Source organism: Chiloscyllium plagiosum, unplaced genomic scaffold (genome assembly GCF_037043375.1).
Source record: "Chiloscyllium plagiosum isolate Xiang-an unplaced genomic scaffold, Cpla_swu_hap1 HiC_scaffold_17, whole genome shotgun sequence".
Classification (NCBI taxonomy): domain Eukaryota; kingdom Metazoa; phylum Chordata; class Chondrichthyes; order Orectolobiformes; family Hemiscylliidae; genus Chiloscyllium; species Chiloscyllium plagiosum.
In genome coordinates this window covers 66,801,593-66,821,634 of record NW_028270155.1, presented here as the reverse complement: position 1 = coordinate 66,821,634, position 20,042 = coordinate 66,801,593, and the positions used below count along the sequence as shown (strand labels likewise).

The window sequence follows — 20,042 nt, the reverse complement described above, 5'->3', positions numbered from 1 at the left end:
AGAAAGCAGACAAAAAATGTAATTGGACTTAAATTGAGAATTACACCATTTTTTTACTCAATTATGAGGCAACTAAAGAAATGGGAGCTGCATCATTGACATCAAGGAGCCCGAGTAAAATTAGAGTCAATGGGAAGACTCTGCTGGTTGCAGTCATACATAGCACAAAGGAAGATTTCTAAACTTACCAATCCCCTTGTGAGGGTCTGGAGGGCAGGAAACAAACTTCAACACTTCTGCTCTCTTCTCTCGCAGACCCCAGCGATACAGGATCTCCCCGTAACACTTCTTAAAGTCATCGTATTGCAGCATATTGGCTGGATCAAGTAGCCTGGTAATTGAGGAATCTGAAGTTAAATCACAAATTCAAAATATGCACAAACAATATTATCTTCGCATGAGAAATGAGAGGGCAACCTTTCATCCAGTGAAATACTTTGATCACAGTTTCTCAGTTTCTTCACTTTTGCTGATTGAATCTTTCTGCACTATGGGCAGGTAGTTCTGGTAGAACATGCATTTTGATAGCGCAATTTGGCTACAACGTTGCTGAAGAATGAGGGAACGATATTTTGGGAAATGCTTATCTCAGTTGGCAACAGTGCGATTTCAGCGGGGATTGGTTCACGCACTTCATTCTGCTCATGGACCAAGGTGGACGTCGAAATCTTCGCACCGTTTTGCGCATGCTTCAGTGCCTGCGCATACATGATGTCAACGCCAGACTTTGTGCCATCCTGCGTGTGCGCGATGTCAGTGCTGAGGTTTGTGTGTCATTCTGCACATGCGCAGTGAGTGCTCCGGTCTTCAAGTGTCAAGGGCTTGAATGGGGAGAATTTGTTCAGGAAAGTTTCCTCGAGCAGTATACACAGGGTCCTATTCGGGAAGGGGCAAAACTCAACCTGTTCTTGGGAAATAGGGCAGGACAGGTGACAGAGGTGACAGTGGAGGAACACTTTGGGACCAGTGACCAGAGTTCTATTAATTAAAAATAGTTATGGAATGGGACAAAACTGGTCCACAGGTTTAAGTTCTAATTTAGGGCAAGGCAAATTTTGATAGAATTAGACAGGAGCTTGCAGGTCAAAAAACGTGGTGCTGGAAAAGCACAGCCAGTCAGGCAGCATCCAAGGAGGAGTGTCGACATTTTGAGCATAAGCTCTTCATCAGGAACGTGAAGAGCTTATGCTCGAAACGCGATTGTCCTGCTCCTTGGATGCTGCCTGACTGGCTGTGCTTTTCCAGCACCACATTTTTTGACTCTGATCTCCATGGAGAAAGATATAAAGACTTGGGAACTTGGGGAAGTTAGTGGTGATGTCTTGGGGTCAGTCCATATCACAGCTGAAGTGGTGTTGGATACATTAGAATGTATGAAGGTGGATAAATCTCTTGGTCCTGACCAGATATATCTAAGAATGCATCAAGAGGCCAAAGAAATAGGAGGGACCCTGGCTGATATTTTTTAATCATGGTTGCCATGGGTAAGGTTCCAAAAGACTGGAGGGTAGCAAATTCAAGAAGGGCTGCAAAGAAAAGCCTGGGAACTTCAGACCAGTAAGCTTACCATCTGTGGTGGCTAAGTTACTTGAGAAGATTTGAGGGATAAGACATACATCCATTTGGAAAGACAAGATTTAATTAGGAGTAGTCAGCAACTTTGTGAATGGGAGATCATGTCTCACAAATTTGTTAGAATTCTTTGCTGAAATGACCAGGGAGGTTGACGAGGGCAGGGCAGTAGACGTATTCTATATGGATTTTAGTAAGGCCTTTGATCAGGTTCCACATGTTAGGCTGCTCTGGAAAGTTAGATAGCATGGAATCCAGGATAAGTTGGCAAATTGGATGCTTGTCAGACCAGAGACCTGTGATTAGTGGTGTGCCTCAGGGGTCAGTGCGAGGCCCATAACTGTTATTGATATCAGTGATTTGGATGAGAATGCACAAGGCATGGTAAGTAAGTTCGCTGATGACACTAAAATTGGCAGTATTGACGACAGTGAGGAAGGTCATCAGAAATTACAGTAGGACCTTGATCAGCTGGGGAGGTGGGCTGAGAAATGGCAAATGGAGTTTAATTTGGGTAAGTGAGAGGGTTTGCATTTTGCAAAGTCAAGTCAAGGTAGGAGTTTCATGAGGCTTTTGGCACACTGGCCTTCATCAGTCAGGTCACTGAGTATAGAAGCTGGCAAGTTATGTTTAAGTTGTACAGGACGTTGGTGAGGTCGTACTTGAAGTATTGTGTTCAATTTTGGTCACCTTGCTGTAAGAAGGATGTTATTAAACTGGAAAGAGTGTAGAAGAAATTTACAAGGATGTTGCCTGGACTCAATGATCTGAGTTATAAGGAGAGGTTGGACAAGCTAGGACCTTTTTCTTTAGAGCGTAGGAGACTGAGGGGGAACCTTATACAGGTGCATAAGATCATGAGAGGCATGGATAGGGTGAACGCACTCAGTCCTTTTCCCAGGGTTGGGGAATTGAAGACGAGAGGGCATCAGTTTAAGGTTATAGGTGAAAGAATAAATGGGAATCTGAAGTGCAATATTTTACATGGAGGGTGGTACGCATATGGAATGAGCTGCCAGCAGAAGTGGTTGAGGCTGGTACATTAACAACATTAAAAGGCATTTGGACAAATACATGGATAGAAAAAGATTAGAATGATCTGGTCCAAATGCAGAGAAATTGGGTTAGCTCAGACGGATATTTTGGTCACCTTGGACCAGTTTGGGACAAAAGGCCTGTCTCTGTGCTGTAGCACTCTCTGACTCTATAGCACACTATCCAGACCTCTAATCTTTCTGCCTTTCTTCCTCGACCCCAAGAAAGTCACAACACTAAAGGCTCTCTTGATGATTCAGCTCATTTACCTCAGTAAGCAGTTGAACTACATAGATCTACGTGGAATCATATTTAATTCTTGGTTTGTATGAACTAGTTTTCACCAACAGGCGTGATATGATTAGTCTCAGAAATGCCATTTAAAGGGGAAGTAATATTTAACCAAGGAGTCCGTAACTGATCAATGCCCAACAACTGCTCCTGAAAGTACACACCATGAGAGTACAAGGGCAAGATGCCTTTCACAGTAAAATGGGTTTCACAACAAACTATGGTCATTTGAATAAGATATAAAGGAGTGAGGAGTGTGTCAATGGATCTCAGTAAATCAAGTCCGACAGGAGGGAGAGAAGACATTTTTTTCAAAGAACAAAGATTAAAACAAGCTTCAACAGTTGGCTACTGTATATTTTTCAGTCTTGGTTAAATATTATATGAAAACAGGTAAATTATACTCACTCACTTTTTATTCCTTTCATGCTGCTCCTTCTCACGTTCTTTAGGATCAGTGTAAATGTGATTTCCATACCGATAATCATCTGGTGATTCGTAACACCAAGAATTAAGATGTTCTGGTTCCCGGCCCACTGAAAAAAAAAGTGTTAGTATGTTAATTATACATTATCTGAGGCCACTGCAGCATAACCCCCTCAGGATCATTACCAGTCTTGCAATGGTATACAGACAAACACGAGAGCTCTGTTGTGATTTAAACTTTCATCATGTTGTTTCATCCCAACAGAACACTCAATGAGTTGGTACAAAAACAGACACAACAATGTAAGACCAAGCTTAAGAACACGACCACAGCTAAAGACGTTAGGTTCAGTATGCACAGTGAAAACTGGGCTGGACTTGGTTACAGGTTGAAAACCAAACTCTTTGCATTCAGATGAAAACAAACCATGCAATTAACATCATCTAAATACAGCCTTCTAACCCTCCAAAATTCAGAAAATATCATTACTCCAGTGACGTTGTGAAAATAACTCACTTGTGCTGTCCCACTTACTGGTTACAATGGCCCACAATTCCAAATATCCAGATAATACTGAAAAAACAAAGATGACATCTACACAAAGGATGGAGTGGGTTTTACATTATGTTGTACTATAGGACACAACAGTGTTATACTTATTACACTATGTACTGTCGGATCAACTAGATATTGCTGAAATCACTCCAATGTACGGTCGTCCAGAACAGAAAATAGTGGAGAGAGATTACAATATGATAAACTGTATGATAAAGCACAGTCTTGTGGAGATTATGCTGGTGTACTGTAAGAGAGTTGTGTCTTAATTTATTTTTTTGCTCTCCATTTGCAGAAACCAGCTGCTGATAGTAGTTTTGATTGTCTCCTGGTGTAACCTGTTCCACCCATTCTAACTACTGCCAGAAGTCAGAACATTTCTACTGCAAACCATCTGTTCATACTGCTCCATTTTTCTCGGATTGCTTTACCTATGTTCCATCCAGCAGACCAGACAGTAGTTTCAGATGTGCTCGAGTAGGATCCTGAAGAGGCATAACCTGACTAAGAGAACAAAAAAAATCTTTAAATACTGTTCAGAACAGGGCTAAGAAAACACTGCTGCTAATGGAGTACACATGTTCACATATCTGATCAGAATTTGAACTCAGGCCAAAGACAATAATATATAGAATATATCTGCCTCTCAAACAGAAAATTAACTCCTTACTTGCCACAAACAAAAATATTTTGCAATTCAACCCTTCGTCCACTCAATTCAAAACTTGACGTCTCACTACCATCGTCAGAATTAATCTCGTCGCTACCTCAAAACAAACAAAACCTTATTCCCTTGTGACCATGCGAACCAATACATCCAATAAGCGATGAATGGTGAACGTTCATTGTTCAATGGGAAAGTTTAACCCCCGCTCTTTAAGGATAGTTTTGGGCGACTTGGATCCACTTATCTGAGGGCAAATGTACAGTCTTGATGTGTTTGATGGAATGGAAACATTTGAGTTGTCCAATATATTATTTCCATCACCGCTCTAAACCCAGAGCTTGCTTAAAAAAGGTCAGACCCAAGAAAGGCACAACACAAGCATAGCATCATCAACACTAAGGCTAAGATCAATTGTAATTACCCACTGGCTTCTTGTTGTCTTTACAGTCCATTTGATAGGCATGAGATTTTTACTGGGGCTATGCCTACTCAAACTACCATGACTAGCAGCAAGCAGCTATAGCACTGGCTTCAAAAGTATCTAATTATAACTATAAAGTGCAATTAAAGGAAGGAGCTGTATATGGCATATACTCCAGACCAGCTGACAGGAAACACACACTTACAGAATGCAAAAAAGGAGAAGTGCGTTGGTGGACCTGCTGTCCTATGCTGCCATAGTCCTGAGGCCTGGACTGGGCCTCAAACACGCTGCATAGCATGGCAAGAGTCTGAACATCATGTATTGTGCTGTAATGAGTCAGGCTGTGAAAAAACACACATAGTTAAAGATGGATCAATAAAGTAGTGTGGGAGATGGAACAGAGTCTCATCTGCTTGTTAATAGCTTTGAATAATGTTAAATGTAACTATGATAAACCAATCCAAGCAGCACAGGATTCAGATCAGTAGAATAACATCACAAAAACGAAAATACAGTGAAGATGAGCAGTTCCCCATCTAATCTGCCCTGCCATTGAGGAGAAAGTGAGGGCTGCAGATGCTGGAGATCAGAGCTGAACATGTGTTGCTGAAAAAGCGCAGCAGGTCAGGCAGCATCCAAGGAACAGGAGAATCGACGTTTCGGGCATAAGCCCTTCTTCAGAAAAGGGCTCCTGAAGAAGGGCTTATGCCCGAAACGTCGATTCTCCTGTTCCTTGGATGCTGCCTGACCTGCTGCGCTTGCCCTGCCATTGAAACCTACAAAATATATAGCAACTCCTGTTAATGTTAAAACATGAGGGTTTGACAGAGTTTGGAGTACAAGGAAGCAAGAAATAAAGAAGCAGATACATCAGTAGCCTGGTCTGCTTTTCAAATAGGTTATGACCAAACTTCTACATCATACTTTATTCCTGCTGGAACTTCATATTTCTTGATGCTTTTTGTGCCAAAAATCTACCAACGTGAATCTAGAATGTCCTCATCAAAAATACAGAGAAACAGTGCAGTACTTCAACTATCTGGAATAATTAGTCATTTTGTCATAGAGATCTACAGCACAGAAAAAGGCCATTCGGCCCATCAAGTTTGCTTCAGTCTGAAACAAGCTAACTATTCTGATCTCATTTTTCAGTGGTGGGCCTGTTGCCTTGTATTATAACCAAACATCTAAACATCTCTTCAATGTTATAAGTGTTTCTGCCTCTACTACCCTTACAGGCAGTGATTTCAGATTACCACCAATCTCTGGTTGCAAACGTTTTTCCTCACGTCACCTTGAACCCTCCTGCCCCTTTCCTTAAAACTATGTGGACATGGTGATTGAACCCTCCATCAAAGAGATAACTCTCTTCCTGTCTACCCTACCTATGCCCCTATAATTTTATATATTTCAATCATGCCTCCCCTTCAAGGGAAACAACCCCAACCTATCTAATTTATCTTCATAACTAAAACTCTTTGTTCCAAGCAATATCCTGGTAAATCGCCTGACCACCTTCTACAGTGCCAAACCATCCTTCCCATAATGTTGATTCCAGATTACACAATATTCTAGCTGTGGCTTGACCAACGTTTCAGACAGTCACAGCATAACTATCCTGATCATAAGCTCTATGCCTTGGCTAATAAAGGCATGGATCCCATATACTTTCTTAACCACTTTATCTACCTGTCTTGCCACCTTAAGGGACTGTTAGAATGTAAACCAAGTTTTCTCTGATTCTGTGTTCACCAGGGTCCAAATGCTCTTTATGTATTCCCTCGCTTTGCTTGTTCTGCCCAAATGCATCACCTCACACTTATCCAGATTAAATTCCATTTGCTATTGATTAGCTGATCTACATCCTTTTGTAAGCTAAGATAACGCTCCATTTACCACACCACCAAATTTGATATTATCTGTGAACTTACTGATCAGCCCTCCTACATTCAAGCCTATATTATTCATACATAGCAGTAATAACTTCAATCTGTGCAGGACAGAGGCTTCTCGTCACAGAAGTACCCCACGTCCATAACCATCTGTTTCCTGCCATTCAGTCAATTCTGGATCCAATTTGCCAATGTTTCTTGAATCCCACAGGCTCATACCCTCCCCATCAGTCTTACACATGAAACCTTATAAAAGCCTTGCTGAAGTTCAAGTAGGCTAGGTCAAATGCATTGCCCTCATCCACATACCTGTTCACCTCTTCGAAAAGTTCAATCAAGATGGTCAGGCAGGACCTCACCTTAAATTCATGCTGGCTTGATCATTGCCCAAATAATTCTGTCTCCAGAACTGCTTCCAATAATTACCCACAGGTAGCTCAGACAAACTTCCCAATTTATCCCTTCCACCCTTTTGGAGTAATGGTACAGTACTGGCTTCCCCAGTTCTCTAGAATCTGTTGTAGTTCACTTCGCCGAGCTGGGAATTTATGTTGCAGATGTTTCGTCCCCTGTCTAGGTGACATCCTCAGTGCTTGGGAGCCTCCTGCGAAGCGCTTCTGTGATGTTTCCTCCGGCATTTGTAGTGATTTGTATATGCGGCTTCCGATTGTCAGTTCCAGCTGTCCGCTGCAGTGGCCGGTATATTAGGTCCAGGTCGATGTGCTTATTGATTGAATCTGTGGATGAATGCCATGCCTCTAGGAATTCCCTGGCTGTTCTCTGTTTGGCTTGTCCTATTATAGTAGTGTTGCCCCAGTCGAACTCACGTTGCTTGTCATCGGAGTGTGTGGCTACTAAGGATAGCTGGTTGTGTCGTTTCGTGGCTAGTTGGTGTTCATGGATGCGGATCGTTAGCTGTCTTCCTGTTTGTCCTATGTAGTGTTTAGTGCAGTCCTTGCATGGGATTTTGTACACTACATTGGTTTTGCTCATGCTGGGTATTGTGTCCTTCGTCCTGGTGAGTTGTTGTCTGAGAGTGGCTGTTGGTTTGTGTGCTGTTATTAGTCCTAGACAGGGGACAAACTCGGCGAACTGAACCACAACAACAAGCACCCGAGCTACAAATCTTCTCACAAAGTTTGAATATCTCTAGAATCTCTCCTGTGGTCAGAGAGGAATTGAAAAGTGTCAGTGCCCCTGCTATTTCCTCCCTTGCCTCACTCAACGGGAGATATTGCACCGAGCTCTGGTGATTTATCTACTTTTAACTAGACCACTCAGAATTTCCTCTCTGTCTAGGCTAACTTATTTAATTATATCATAACACCTCTCCCCGATTTCCATTTTCCAAATCAACCCTCTCACTAGTGAACACAGACACAAATATTCATTTAGAGCCCTACCTACATTCTCTGGCTCCACTTACAAATTATTACGGTGATCCTCACTGGGCCCTACTCGTTCCCTAGTTATCCTTTTACCCTTAACATATTTGAAAAATAACTTGAGAATTTGCTTTACATTACCTACCATTATCCTTTCATGCCCTCTTTTCATTCTCCAAATTTACTTTTTAAGTTCCTTCTTGCACATTCTATACTCCTCTAGGATTTCTGCTGTTTTTAGCTCTCAACTTCAATCATAAGCCTCCTTTTTCTCTTTATCCAATTCAGTATATCCCTTGACATCCAAGGTTCACTGGATTTATTTGTCCCATTGTTTATCTTTATTGGAACATTTGGCCCTGTACACTCCCTATTTTCTTCCTGAATGCGTCCCATGCTCTGACAGAGATTTACCAAAAAATATCATCTCCCAGTCCACTCTGGCAAATTCCTATCTTATCTTATTAAAGTCGGTCATCCCCCCCCAAGTTTGGACTTGGATTTCAGGCCCAACCTTCTCCTTTTCTATAACAATTGTGAATCTAACTGAGTAATGACTGCTGTCTGCAAAATGCTCTCCCACTTGCTCGGCTTCATTACCTAAAATTACATCCAAGACTGCCCCCAGTCTTGAAGGATGTTCCACATAATGGTTTTAAAAAGCTCTCCTGAAACATTTTAAGAATTCTGTGCTCTCTTTCATGCTTCACTATCCCCCCCCACTATCATTGCCCTATTACTTTTACACTTTTCTGAAAATTTACTTACATATTTCTCTCTAGTTCTCTCTCTCTCTCTCTCACACACTGTTTGGGGGCCTACTGTACACTCCCAGGAATGTGACTGCACCTGTTTGGTTTAAGTTCTACACATAATAGCTTCATTTAAGGAGCCCTCTGAGATGCTATCTCTCCTTAGTGCAGATTCCTTGATCAATATGGCGATACCCTTCTCCGTCTCGCCTGAAGATCTTATATCTTGAATATTGAGTTGTTTCACCTACGTTAATTTATGCCCTCAACTCGCTCATCATTGCATTAAAGCAAATACCAACCAACCTTGACATATTCCCTTATGCCTTAACTGGCTTATGCTTATACTTTACCTTTCTGACTCACGTGCTGTCTCTACTAGTTCTGGCTATTCATCTCCCCACACTGAACTTTCTCTCAGAATCAGCTCTGCCTCACATCCCCAAGTTAATTCAAACTCTCCCCAACAACGCTACCATTAGAATAAATATCCGTGTAAAGTAAAAGGAGTGCTCAAAATCATGAATAATTCTCAACACTGATGGTCTTGGCAGAGTAAACAAGTGAAAATGCATAATAAATGGTAGGAAAATGAGCAATTAAGAGGAAGAGAGAGACTTTCCAGTGCACCTGCACAATTCCCTGAAGGTATCAAAATAGGGAGATAAGGGTTGAATTGGCAAAAATGCTGTTCTTTAGTAGTATAGATATAGGGGATGATGCTCAAACTATATAAAACAATGGTTAGACAGCAATTACATTTTTGCTATCATTCTGATCACTGCGTTACAGGAAGGATATAATTGCACCAGGAAGGGTACTGAGGAGATTTAATAGGATGTTGCCAAAGTTTCAAGCTGCATTTTTCCATCGTCCTGAATATTTTTTCTCTTCGGAAAACAGTGAATGAATCTGCCTCCACTATATTCTCAGATAGTATATTCCATGCCTTAACTATTTCCTGGGTTTTTCCACAGTGTTTATTACCCCTTCACATTACCAGTACTTCTCTTGTCAATTATCATAAATCAATGTCATCTAGCTCTTATCTTTCCACCAGTGGGAACAGTTTCGCTTCATCTACTCTGTTCAGATCTGACATGATTTTGAATACCTTTAACAAATCTCAAATTTCTCTACTCCAAGGACCTGCAACAGCTTCACCAATCTAAATCACTGAAATGAAGTTTTTCAACTTAGGAATCGTTCATGAATTTCTTCTGGGCTCTTTGTAATACCTACACAAACTAGTAACCAGATTCCTGATATTACAGTAGTCAATTTTTCAAAATAGTAACATAGACTGTGAAGTGTTTTCTGATGTCTAAAGATCACAAAAGGTGCTACACAAATGCTAATCTTCCTCTGAAGCCAAAACAGTGAGTAGTCCTACAGCATCCGTTAATGATGACTGTTTAGTACAATAAGAAATTTTAAAGAGGGCAGCACAATGTATCAATAAGGCTTTAGAGTTACCCGAATTTTACACAAGAATTTGAGATATTCAGATATGTAGGTTAAGTAATTTCAGACAACCTGGGCCCTGAACATTGGGTCAGTTTGTCACATCTATTACTGTTAGACAAATCAATCTTACAGTGACTCCAATAGCTGTCGGCCAAACGGATGTCGTGCCCACGGTGTCTCGACATCAGGGTCTGAATGGGGACTGAGGAAGGAGTCTGTAGCAACAGCAGCCAGAGACCACACCTAAAACCCAATGTAAAGCATTAGTATGTACTGAAGAATGGGAAAAGGAAGAGATACACATCGGATTTGACCATGGAGCGACAAAAGGGTCAGTCCATTAATTTGTCTGCCAGATAACTGGTTGAAGCAAATATAAAAGTCAAAACATTGTCCCACAGAACTCAATAAAATCAAAAACTCTAAGTCAGTGTTTTCAGATAACAGACAGCAGTATTGTTCAGTGTCTAATTTAAAAGATAAATCACGTACAATACCAAGATGCAAACAGAGGACCACAAGATTGAGAACATTTAATGGTCCCAAAGTTGTATTTTGAAACCCTAGGATAAAGACTCATGGATGCAAGAAATTGGCAAAAAATAATGGAAATATGAGAAGGTTGTGTAGCCAATCTCAATTTCACTACAGCGAGAATACACCAAAGAAGGAAAAGCACAAAAATGCCCATTCTCGCTCAGTTGGAGCACTCTTGCTTCAGTTATAAGGTCAACAATGGATCAGAAAATATGCATACTACAGTGCTGAAGATTGCTTCACTTTTGGAGACGTAGCCTTTTACATGAGATGTTGAACTAAGGAACCATTTGCTCTTTCATGTAGATATAAACAATCCCAAGACGTGCAGTAGAGTTCCCCTGGTGTCCTACGAATAATTGTCACTTAACTAAGATCACGATTTTATCTTTGATATAAAGTAAATGCCAGGAGATTGGGCTGACTGACTATTCATGGTGGTGTTTACGCTCCAGTGGGCCTTTTCTCATCTTTCACCTTCTAAATCTATTGCTGTCACGATTAATTTCTTTCTCACTCAAATACTTGTCTAGTTTCGCCTTAAATGAATCTGTGCTATTTATTACAGCCACTCCTTGTTGTGGAATGTTCCAAATTCTTTCAATTCTTCCATTCAGCTAAATAAGCTTCTTTTCACCTGCTTATTGGATTTCCTGGTCAGTCTCTGATATTGATGGCCTCTGATTATGCTCTTCTCTTCAAGAGGGGACATTATTTACCCAATTAGTCCTATTAAAATTGAGGAATTTTTAAGAGGGAGAGATTCAATAGGCCAAATGGCCTCCTGATGTCCCATCAATGATTCCATCATGCAATGCATTTTTCCGAGAGACAAAGATAGTCAATCCTGTCCTGATATTATTCTTCACCAGTTCTAGTATAATCTTTGTAAATATTTTCTGCACCCTCTCTAGTTACCTGTATAACCTTGTTATAAAATGGCAATGCATTAAACTGCATACATTAAACTAAGATTCAATACAGGTTTAATATAACTTTCAATTGTTTAATTCTATCCCTCTGGAAGTATCGTTTATTATTTGATTTGTTATTTTTAGGGCTTGATAACATGTGGCACATCCTCTAGCAGCAATGATTTGCACCCAGAGATTCCTTTGTTCCTCTACCCCACCAAGACTAGCATCTTCCAAGAAATAAAGTGACTTCCTTATTTCTGCTACATCACATTTATCTATTTAAACTTCATCAACAATAATGCCCATTGTACAATTTTTAAAAATATTGTCTGTAATTTGCTGCAGTCTCAGTACTGACTACCCTAGTCCCCAAAATTTGATGTCATCCAAAAATTTAGAAGTTGCATATTTGGTTCCAAAGCCCAAATCGTTAATGTTTGATGTGACAAACTGCAGCGCCAGTTATGATCCTTGTGGAACATCACTTTCCACTTTCTACCATCCTGCACTTCTCTCTTGTAGTAAAGACCCTACCATTTTTCCGACAAATGATATGAATGTGGCTGAGGGAGTGTGAGAGCGCACTCCCTCCAGGAGAGACAGGGCACGCATGAGAGCAAGCACGAGAGAGAGCAAGCACGAGAGAGAGCACGCGCGAGAGAGAGCACGCGCGAGAGAGAGCACGCGCGAGAGAGAGCACGCGCGAGAGAGAGCACGCGCGAGAGAGAGCACGCGCGAGAGAGAGCACGCGCGAGAGAGAGAGCACGCGCGAGAGAGAGAGCACGCGCGAGAGAGAGAGCACGCGCGAGAGAGAGAGCACGCGCGAGAGAGAGAGCACGCGCGAGAGAGAGAGCACGCGCGAGAGAGAGCACGCGCGAGAGAGAGAGCACGCGCGAGAGAGAGAGCACGCGCGAGAGAGAGAGCACGCGCGAGAGAGAGAGCACGCGCGAGAGAGAGAGCACGCGCGAGAGAGAGAGCACGCGCGAGAGAGAGAGCACGCGCGAGAGAGAGCACGAGCGAGAGAGAGCACGAGCGAGAGAGAGCACGAGCGAGAGAGAGCACGAGCGAGAGAGAGCACGAGCGAGAGAGAGCACGAGCGAGAGAGAGCACGAGCTCACAAGAGAGAGACAGAGTGAGAGAGAGAGAAGGGTAGGGACAGGAGAGAGAGGTAGTGTTGTATCTCTTGAAAAATAGTAATGCTAAAAAGCAGAAGCGCAGCAGGATCTCAATAACATATACACAAGTCACTAAAAGTATTAATGCAAGGTAATAAGGCAAATTGAAAACTTAGGTTTATTTTGAGGGGAACACAATCAGAAGTTATGCTCAGCTTGTATTGAACTTTGGTCAGACCACATTTGGAGCACTGTGTACAATTCTATTTGCCATATCATAAAAAAAGGCTGTAAAGGCAACAGACAGTTTGCAAAACCCATTTTACAAGGATGACATCAAAAGTTAGAGAGTAAAGCCTTCATTGAAGATCCAAAGATTGGATCTCTTTTCTCTCTAGAGAATCCAGAGGGATGGTCTATTGGAGATCTTTTCAATTATGAAAGGTTTAGAGAGAGCAAACATACAGCAATTTCTACTTTAGCAAGAGAACAAAATTGAAGTTCTCGGTCACAGAAATGAAATAAGGAACTCAGGAGAATGGTGAGAATGTGCGACATGCTCTCACAGGGAGTAGTTAAGCCAGAAGTATAGATACATTTAAGGGGAAACTATCTGTGTAGGAAATATTTAGAGGGAGGAAGTAGCATAGTGATAATCTTACTGGACTGGTAATCCAGACGCTCAAGCTCAAATGCTCTGGGGTTGTGGGTTTGAATCCCACCATGGCAGATGGTGACACCTGAATTTGGTTAAAAAAAAATCTAGAATCAAAAAGCTAGTCTAATGGCAACCATAAACCTACCTGGTTTTATTCATAACTAACATCTGGAAAATTGTATCAAAATTGGGAGAGATGCCCCCTAAGCTGGTCAAGGAACAGTCTGATACAGTCACTCACCCAGAAATAATACCACACGATGTCCAAGAAACTACCTGGGACCGGTAGACATAATCTGTCCTACCAGTCGAACAGTAAGCTACAATCAGCAGCATATTGACTAGACAGTCCTTAACATGAACTCCCAAATCAATGAAATTTTGTGGATTCAGATCAAAGATGAGTAAGGAAATATCTTGATTACCAGCTACCTCTCACACACACTCCCCACTCCTCCATGTTGTACACCAACTGAAGAAAGTACAGAGTGCGGCAAGAGAACAGAATGTAGTCTGAAAGGGATTTCACCAGCAAAAGCACTGGCCAAGTCCTAAAGGACATTGGTGCTAGACTAAGTCTGCAACAGATAAAGAAACCAACAAGAGAGAAAAACCTGACTTGACCTCATCTTCACCAAACTGTCACGGATGCATCTCTCCATGACATTTGTGGTTGCAACCACCACACAATGTTGTGAAAATAACGTTCTGTCTCCTTATTGAGGATACACTTTATTGTGCTATGTGGCACCACCATATTGTTAAATGGGATAGATTTTGAACAGATCTAGCAATTCAGAAACACCTATGGGCGCAATATGCTAATTCAGAAGTAGGCCAAAACTAACCATGGGAAGTATGGACCACCAGCAGAACAGAAATCAACCAAAGTCTGGAAACTCATGGCCAAGTATATTCCCCACTCTATCATTAATCAAACTGGAGTCTAAACTCTAACTGAATGGATACCTCAGATGGGACTGTCAGGAGTAGCATCAGGCTTATTTAAAAACTAGGGGTCAACCTGGTGAAGCTTCAACACAGGATTAATCGCAGGCCAGATAGGGAAGTGCATGTGACAGACAGGGATAAGGTCAGAAATCCTACAATTAAAAAATTAGATCTAATTTCTACAGTGCTCTCATATGCAGGCATGAACGTTGGTGGAAGTTAAAGAACTAACAGATGGACGCAGCACCGTAAACGTCCCCATCTTCAACAATGAAGAGGTCCAAAAGACTATTACTAAAAAGACAAGGCTGAAGCCTTTCCATCCACCTTCAGTCAGAAATACTAAGTGGATGATTCATCTTGGCTTCCTAAGGATACCAACATCACAAGACCAATTTCCAGCTATTTCCATTCACGTCAGGTGATACCAAGAAATGGCTGAAGACACTAAATATTGTAAAGGCTATGAGCCCTGACTGAAGACCTGGGCTCCAGAACATGCTGCACCCCGAACCAAGCTTTTCCTGGCAATGTGGAAAATTTCCAAGGTCATATACTGCACAAAAACAGGATAAATTCTACTCCAGTCTACCACTGATCAAAGTGATGGAACAGTTCTTTGACACTGCTATCCAGCAGCACTTGCAAAGGAATAACCAGTTTTCTGATTTTCAGTTGAGGTCTGTCAGGGCCACTCCCTCCAAAGTTCATTGCAGCCTTGATCAAATATAGACAGAAGAGGTAAACTCCAGAGAAATTAGTACCAATGGGAATTAGGGAGAAAGGTCTTGATTGGTTGGAATCACACTTATTGTGTTTTATTTGAATTCATGCACAGGACATAAGTGTCACTGGTTGCATTTATTGCCTGTCCCTGATTATCCTTGAAAAGGTGGTGGTAAGCTGCCTTCTTGAGCCACAACAAATCGGTGTGCTGTGGACAGATCCACAATGCGATTCCTAAGGTCATCATCTGAGTTGCGGGGTATCAATGCAGGAGTCCCTCAAGGTCATGTCACAGGGCCAACCTTTTTCAGATGCTTCAATAACCTTCCCCCATTCTTAGATAATGAAGCAGCTTGTGTCCACATGCAGCAAGACCTGTCAAATATCAGGCTTAGGCTCATGAGTGGCAAGTGGCATTATCACACAAATTACAAGCAATCTAATCATCTCTCCTTCACATTAAATGACAAACATCATTGAACCCCTCACTATCAACATCTTGGAGCTTTCTATGGACCAGGAGAAGACTGGACCAGCCACAACCAGTGAGTATACTAATCTAATCTAATCTAAACAACAGATCAGAGGCTGGGAATTCTGAAGCCAATAACTCACCTGTCTATCCAATGCCTATCCACCATCTCGACAAGGCACATATCAGGACTGTGATGGGACACACTCTGCTTGCCCAGCCTAAGGCAGTTCTAACAATACGCAAGAAGCTTAACAGCTCGTTCAAAGCACCCCAAACAGTGGCACTGCATCCAACACCGAGGGCTCTTATATCTAGAGCAGCAGACGCAAGGGAACACCACCACTACAATCCCTTCCAAACCAAACCATCCTGACGTGAAGCTATATTGCTGTCCCTTCGCTGTCGCTGAGCCAGAGTCTTGAAACTCCCTTCCCAACAGCACAGCGGGTGGATCAAAAACCCAAAGAACGTAAAGCTCAAAAATGTAACTCATAACCAGCTTCTCAAGGGCAATGAAGGATTGACAAGAAATGCTAGTCTAGCCAGCCACACAGACAAACAAGAGAAGGATAAACATCAGCACAGATGGCTTGGCCAAATGGTCTGTTTCAGTGCTGTACATTCAATGTAATTCTATTAGATAACTGCAATCTACTCAAAAGTCAAACACATTGAGAGACTTGCACACAATCGGACACCCAGTGACTGGGCTAGATCTATAATCATAAGTCTGCCCTCCCATTCAACTTCCTTAACATAATTATAGATAGGATAACTAAACAGGATCAGTACTTGTACAAGGTCTCTTCGTCCAACTGATAAAGCTGCAGCAGCATTCTTCTGACACGTATCCTGGATGTCATTCACATTTAGTCTGAAAAACGAAAAAGAAAAGCTGATGTCAGAGAAACAAGAAACCAAACCTGAGTGTTTCTACATATCTGTGGTCAGCCCAAGTGGTTGCAATCAGACCTATTGTGTGCAATTCTGATCTCTTTCCTATTGGAAAGATGTTGTGAAACTTGAAAACGTTCAGAAAAGATTTACAAGGATGTTGCCAGGGTTGAAGGATTTGAGCTATAGGGAGAGGCTGAGCAGGCTGGGGCTGTTTTCCCTGGAGGCTGAGGGGTGACCTTATAGAGGTTTACAAAATTATGAGGGGCATGAATAGGATAAATAGACAAAGTCTTTTCCCTGGGGTCGGGGAGTCCAGAACTAGAGGGCATAGGTTTAGGGTGAGAGGGGAAAGATATAAAAGAGACCCAAGGGGCAACGTTTCACGCAGAGGGTGGTACGTATATGGAATAAGCTGCCAGAGGATGTGGTGGAGTCTGGTATACTTGCAACATTTAAGAGGCATTTGGATGGGTATACAAATAGGAAGGGTTTTGAGGGATATGGGCCGGGCGCTGGCAGGTGGGACTAGATTGGATTGGGGTATCTGGTCGGCATGGACAGGTTGGACCGAAGGGTCTGTTTCCATGCTGTACATCTCTGTGACTCCATAACTCTGGTTTGAATTTTGATAATCATCATTGTCACTGGAGTCAAAAAGAATACTTAGCAGTGGCTGGTGTCATACATAACCTGAGTAAGTTGGTTATGAGAGGCCATTCATCACAGAGAACATCAATATAATAAGTTCTGAGACTGCCCTTAGTCCATCTATTTTCAGCTGAGATCTAAACTTTGCAGGATATAATACTTACAACCTTTCATTCTGACAATTACCAGTCTATTCTGTTTTCTTACTGCTCATTAATCTTGAATTCCTGCTAAAATATTACCTTTTAGTCTCACGAACCCTTGCCTTGTTTAACAACCTTCTGAGAGACATTTTATCAAATTCTTTCTGAAAATCCAAGCACAATGGACCAGTTTGTGTAGTTACACATGAGAGAAGTTCACCATCATGGCTGCTTATGGGGAGCCCACTTATTCTCAATCTTGGAAGCTATGATGTGCTGAATAGGTTGTGCTGGTGACGGCTATAAGTTCACCAAATCAGAAACTGAAAATCATGAAAAATAAATTTCCGTGCCACTGAGCTGAACTCAAGAGGGCATATCTTCAGCTTTTGACAACAAAGCAGAAGGATTCCGCTAGCAATGTGTCAACACTGGCTTCCCCTTACATTGTTGAACTACTTTTTATCTGAACCCTGGTGCCTGCAGTAGTGTTGTATGCACAGTATGTAACCAACTGTGGATGGTGCAAAACATTTACTGTAGTTGAGTCTTTTTCTTTTAGCTCCTGCGAGCTTTCTTTACTTAGCCAATAAATAAAAATTTCCTTCATTATCGCCTTGGTTTTTACAGTATAATTATTTCCTTCTGATATTCTGAGTTTTTGAAACTGAAATATTCAGGCTTGGGCTATTAAGTAACAAGTTACATTTGTGCAACCAAATTGCCAGGCAATGACCATCTTTGACAAGACAGAATCTAACCCCATTCCTTTCCTATTTTGAGACAATGATCTGAGACTGACCATAAAACTGAAATGGACCAGGCATATAAATACTGTGGCTCTGACAGTCGATTCAGGGAATGCTACAGAGTCCCTGAAGCCCATCTACTATCTACAAGGCACAACTCAGGGGCATGATGCAATATACCTCACTTGCCTGAATGGAGCAAGAAGCTTAATGCTGTTTAGAACATTTGATTGGCACTCTCTTCGTCATCTTCAACACATTATTCACCAACAACATACAGTAGCAACAGTACAAGATGAACTGCATGAACTCATCAAGGTTTCTTCAATAGTAGCTTCCAAACCTATAGCATCCACCACCTTGAATGACAAAGGTATCAAATGCAGGGAAACACCACCATTCACAAGTTCTTCTCCAAGTTTTTGACTTGGAACTGTATCACTCTTCTTTCACTGTAGCTGGGTCAAATTTCTGAAAGTCCTTTCCTACCAGCACCATATATATACAGGAGGTCTCCTATAACGCCGTAGGTACATTCCAGCAAAACCTCGCTTCATAGAAATAACGGGGATTATGGGAAAAGTGGGGTTTGGAGCGGACCAGCAAAATATATCACTCACGATCGGTCAAAAATCACCCAAAAGTCTAACACAAAGTATAGCACAGCTTGATTGAAGGTTGAAATCATATTTATTTACAAAACAAAAGCAAATTTAACACAGTACATTTAAAAAAATGTAAGAAAGCTGCTCTCTGTACAGTACCTCTTACAGAAAGCAGCTGACAGTGGCGCATGCATGGAATGGCAAAGACACAGGCATATGCGCAGAATGGCGCGGAGATTTTGGGCATGGATATTGGCACGTGCTGGATAAAGCATATGAACCACTCGCCATTGGAATCGCACTATTGCCAATGGAGACAAGCATTCTCAAAAATACTGTTCCTTATTTCTTCAGGGATGTTATAGCCAAATTGCGCATTATCCTAGAACTACCTGTACCCACACCACAGAGAGTTGTAGTTCAAGACGACAGCTCACCATAATCTTTTCAAGGACAATTAGGGATAAAGAACAAATGCTGGTTTAGCGAGCAATGGCCACTCCCCATATAGGAACAAGACTTTATGGTTGTTGACAATTTCAAGTGAAAGGCCACAAAAGAACTAAAAAAAAACGTTGAAAAGCAGCTTGGAAATAAAACATGTTTAAATTGCTCAGGAAATTTAAAACTTTTAATGACCTTTGAGGGGATTTTGTGGTGTAGTGGCAATGTCTCTAACCCTCAGGCAGAAGCTGGAGGTTCAAGTCCTACCTCTCCTCGAATGTATCATAACATATTCAAACAGACTAATTAAAAAATAATTAAAGGATTCTTGGCCACATGCGGATTACAAAACTTAAGGACACAGAACCTCAGAGTAATAAACTATGTAGTCCATTGAGGCTGCTCCAACACTCAATTGATCAATTAGATCAAGATTGTTCCAGTTGTGGTCTCAATTCCACTAACCTGTCAGCCCCATGAACCAATGACTACTTTGTCTATCAAAAATATGAATAAATTTAAATAACTGCTTTCTGAGAAAGAAAATTCTACATTTAAATGACGTTAGGGAAAACATTTTCCTCTTCTCCATTTTAAAAGTGAGACATTCTTTGTGGATATGGACTTCACTAGCTTGGTCAATATTTATTTCCCAGCTTGAGAAGGTGGTGGTATTCCCTACACCAAGAGGAACTTGGCAGTTCTGAAGA

At 41.6% G+C, this 20,042-nt stretch overlaps 1 protein-coding gene across 9 annotated transcripts in view; it reads right to left on the bottom strand.

Annotated features, from left to right (window-relative positions):
• Window positions 1-20,042, bottom strand: part of wdr59 (WD repeat domain 59) — an 88,590-nt gene that overhangs the window by 5,211 nt on the left and 63,337 nt on the right. For 5 of the 9 annotated variants that reach the window (XR_015759985.1, XR_015759986.1, XM_087996031.1 and 2 more), the window contains 7 exons: window positions 16,639-16,720; window positions 13,699-13,776; window positions 10,598-10,710; window positions 5,174-5,312; window positions 4,312-4,384; window positions 3,311-3,434; window positions 189-331 (listed from right to left, as the gene is read on the bottom strand). Coding sequence is in view for 6 of the 9 variants with exons in the window: in XM_087996031.1 (XP_087852157.1) it covers window positions 189-331; window positions 3,311-3,434; window positions 4,312-4,384; window positions 5,174-5,312; window positions 10,598-10,710; window positions 13,699-13,776; window positions 16,639-16,720 (752 nt within the window). In the remaining 3 variants the exon portion in view is untranslated. Of the gene's footprint in view, window positions 1-188; window positions 348-3,310; window positions 3,435-4,311; window positions 4,385-5,173; window positions 5,313-10,597; window positions 10,711-13,698; window positions 13,777-16,638; window positions 16,721-20,042 lie in introns of those variants that run through there. The other 4 variants (XM_087996034.1, XM_087996035.1, XM_087996036.1 and 1 more) reach the window with 3 other exon arrangements.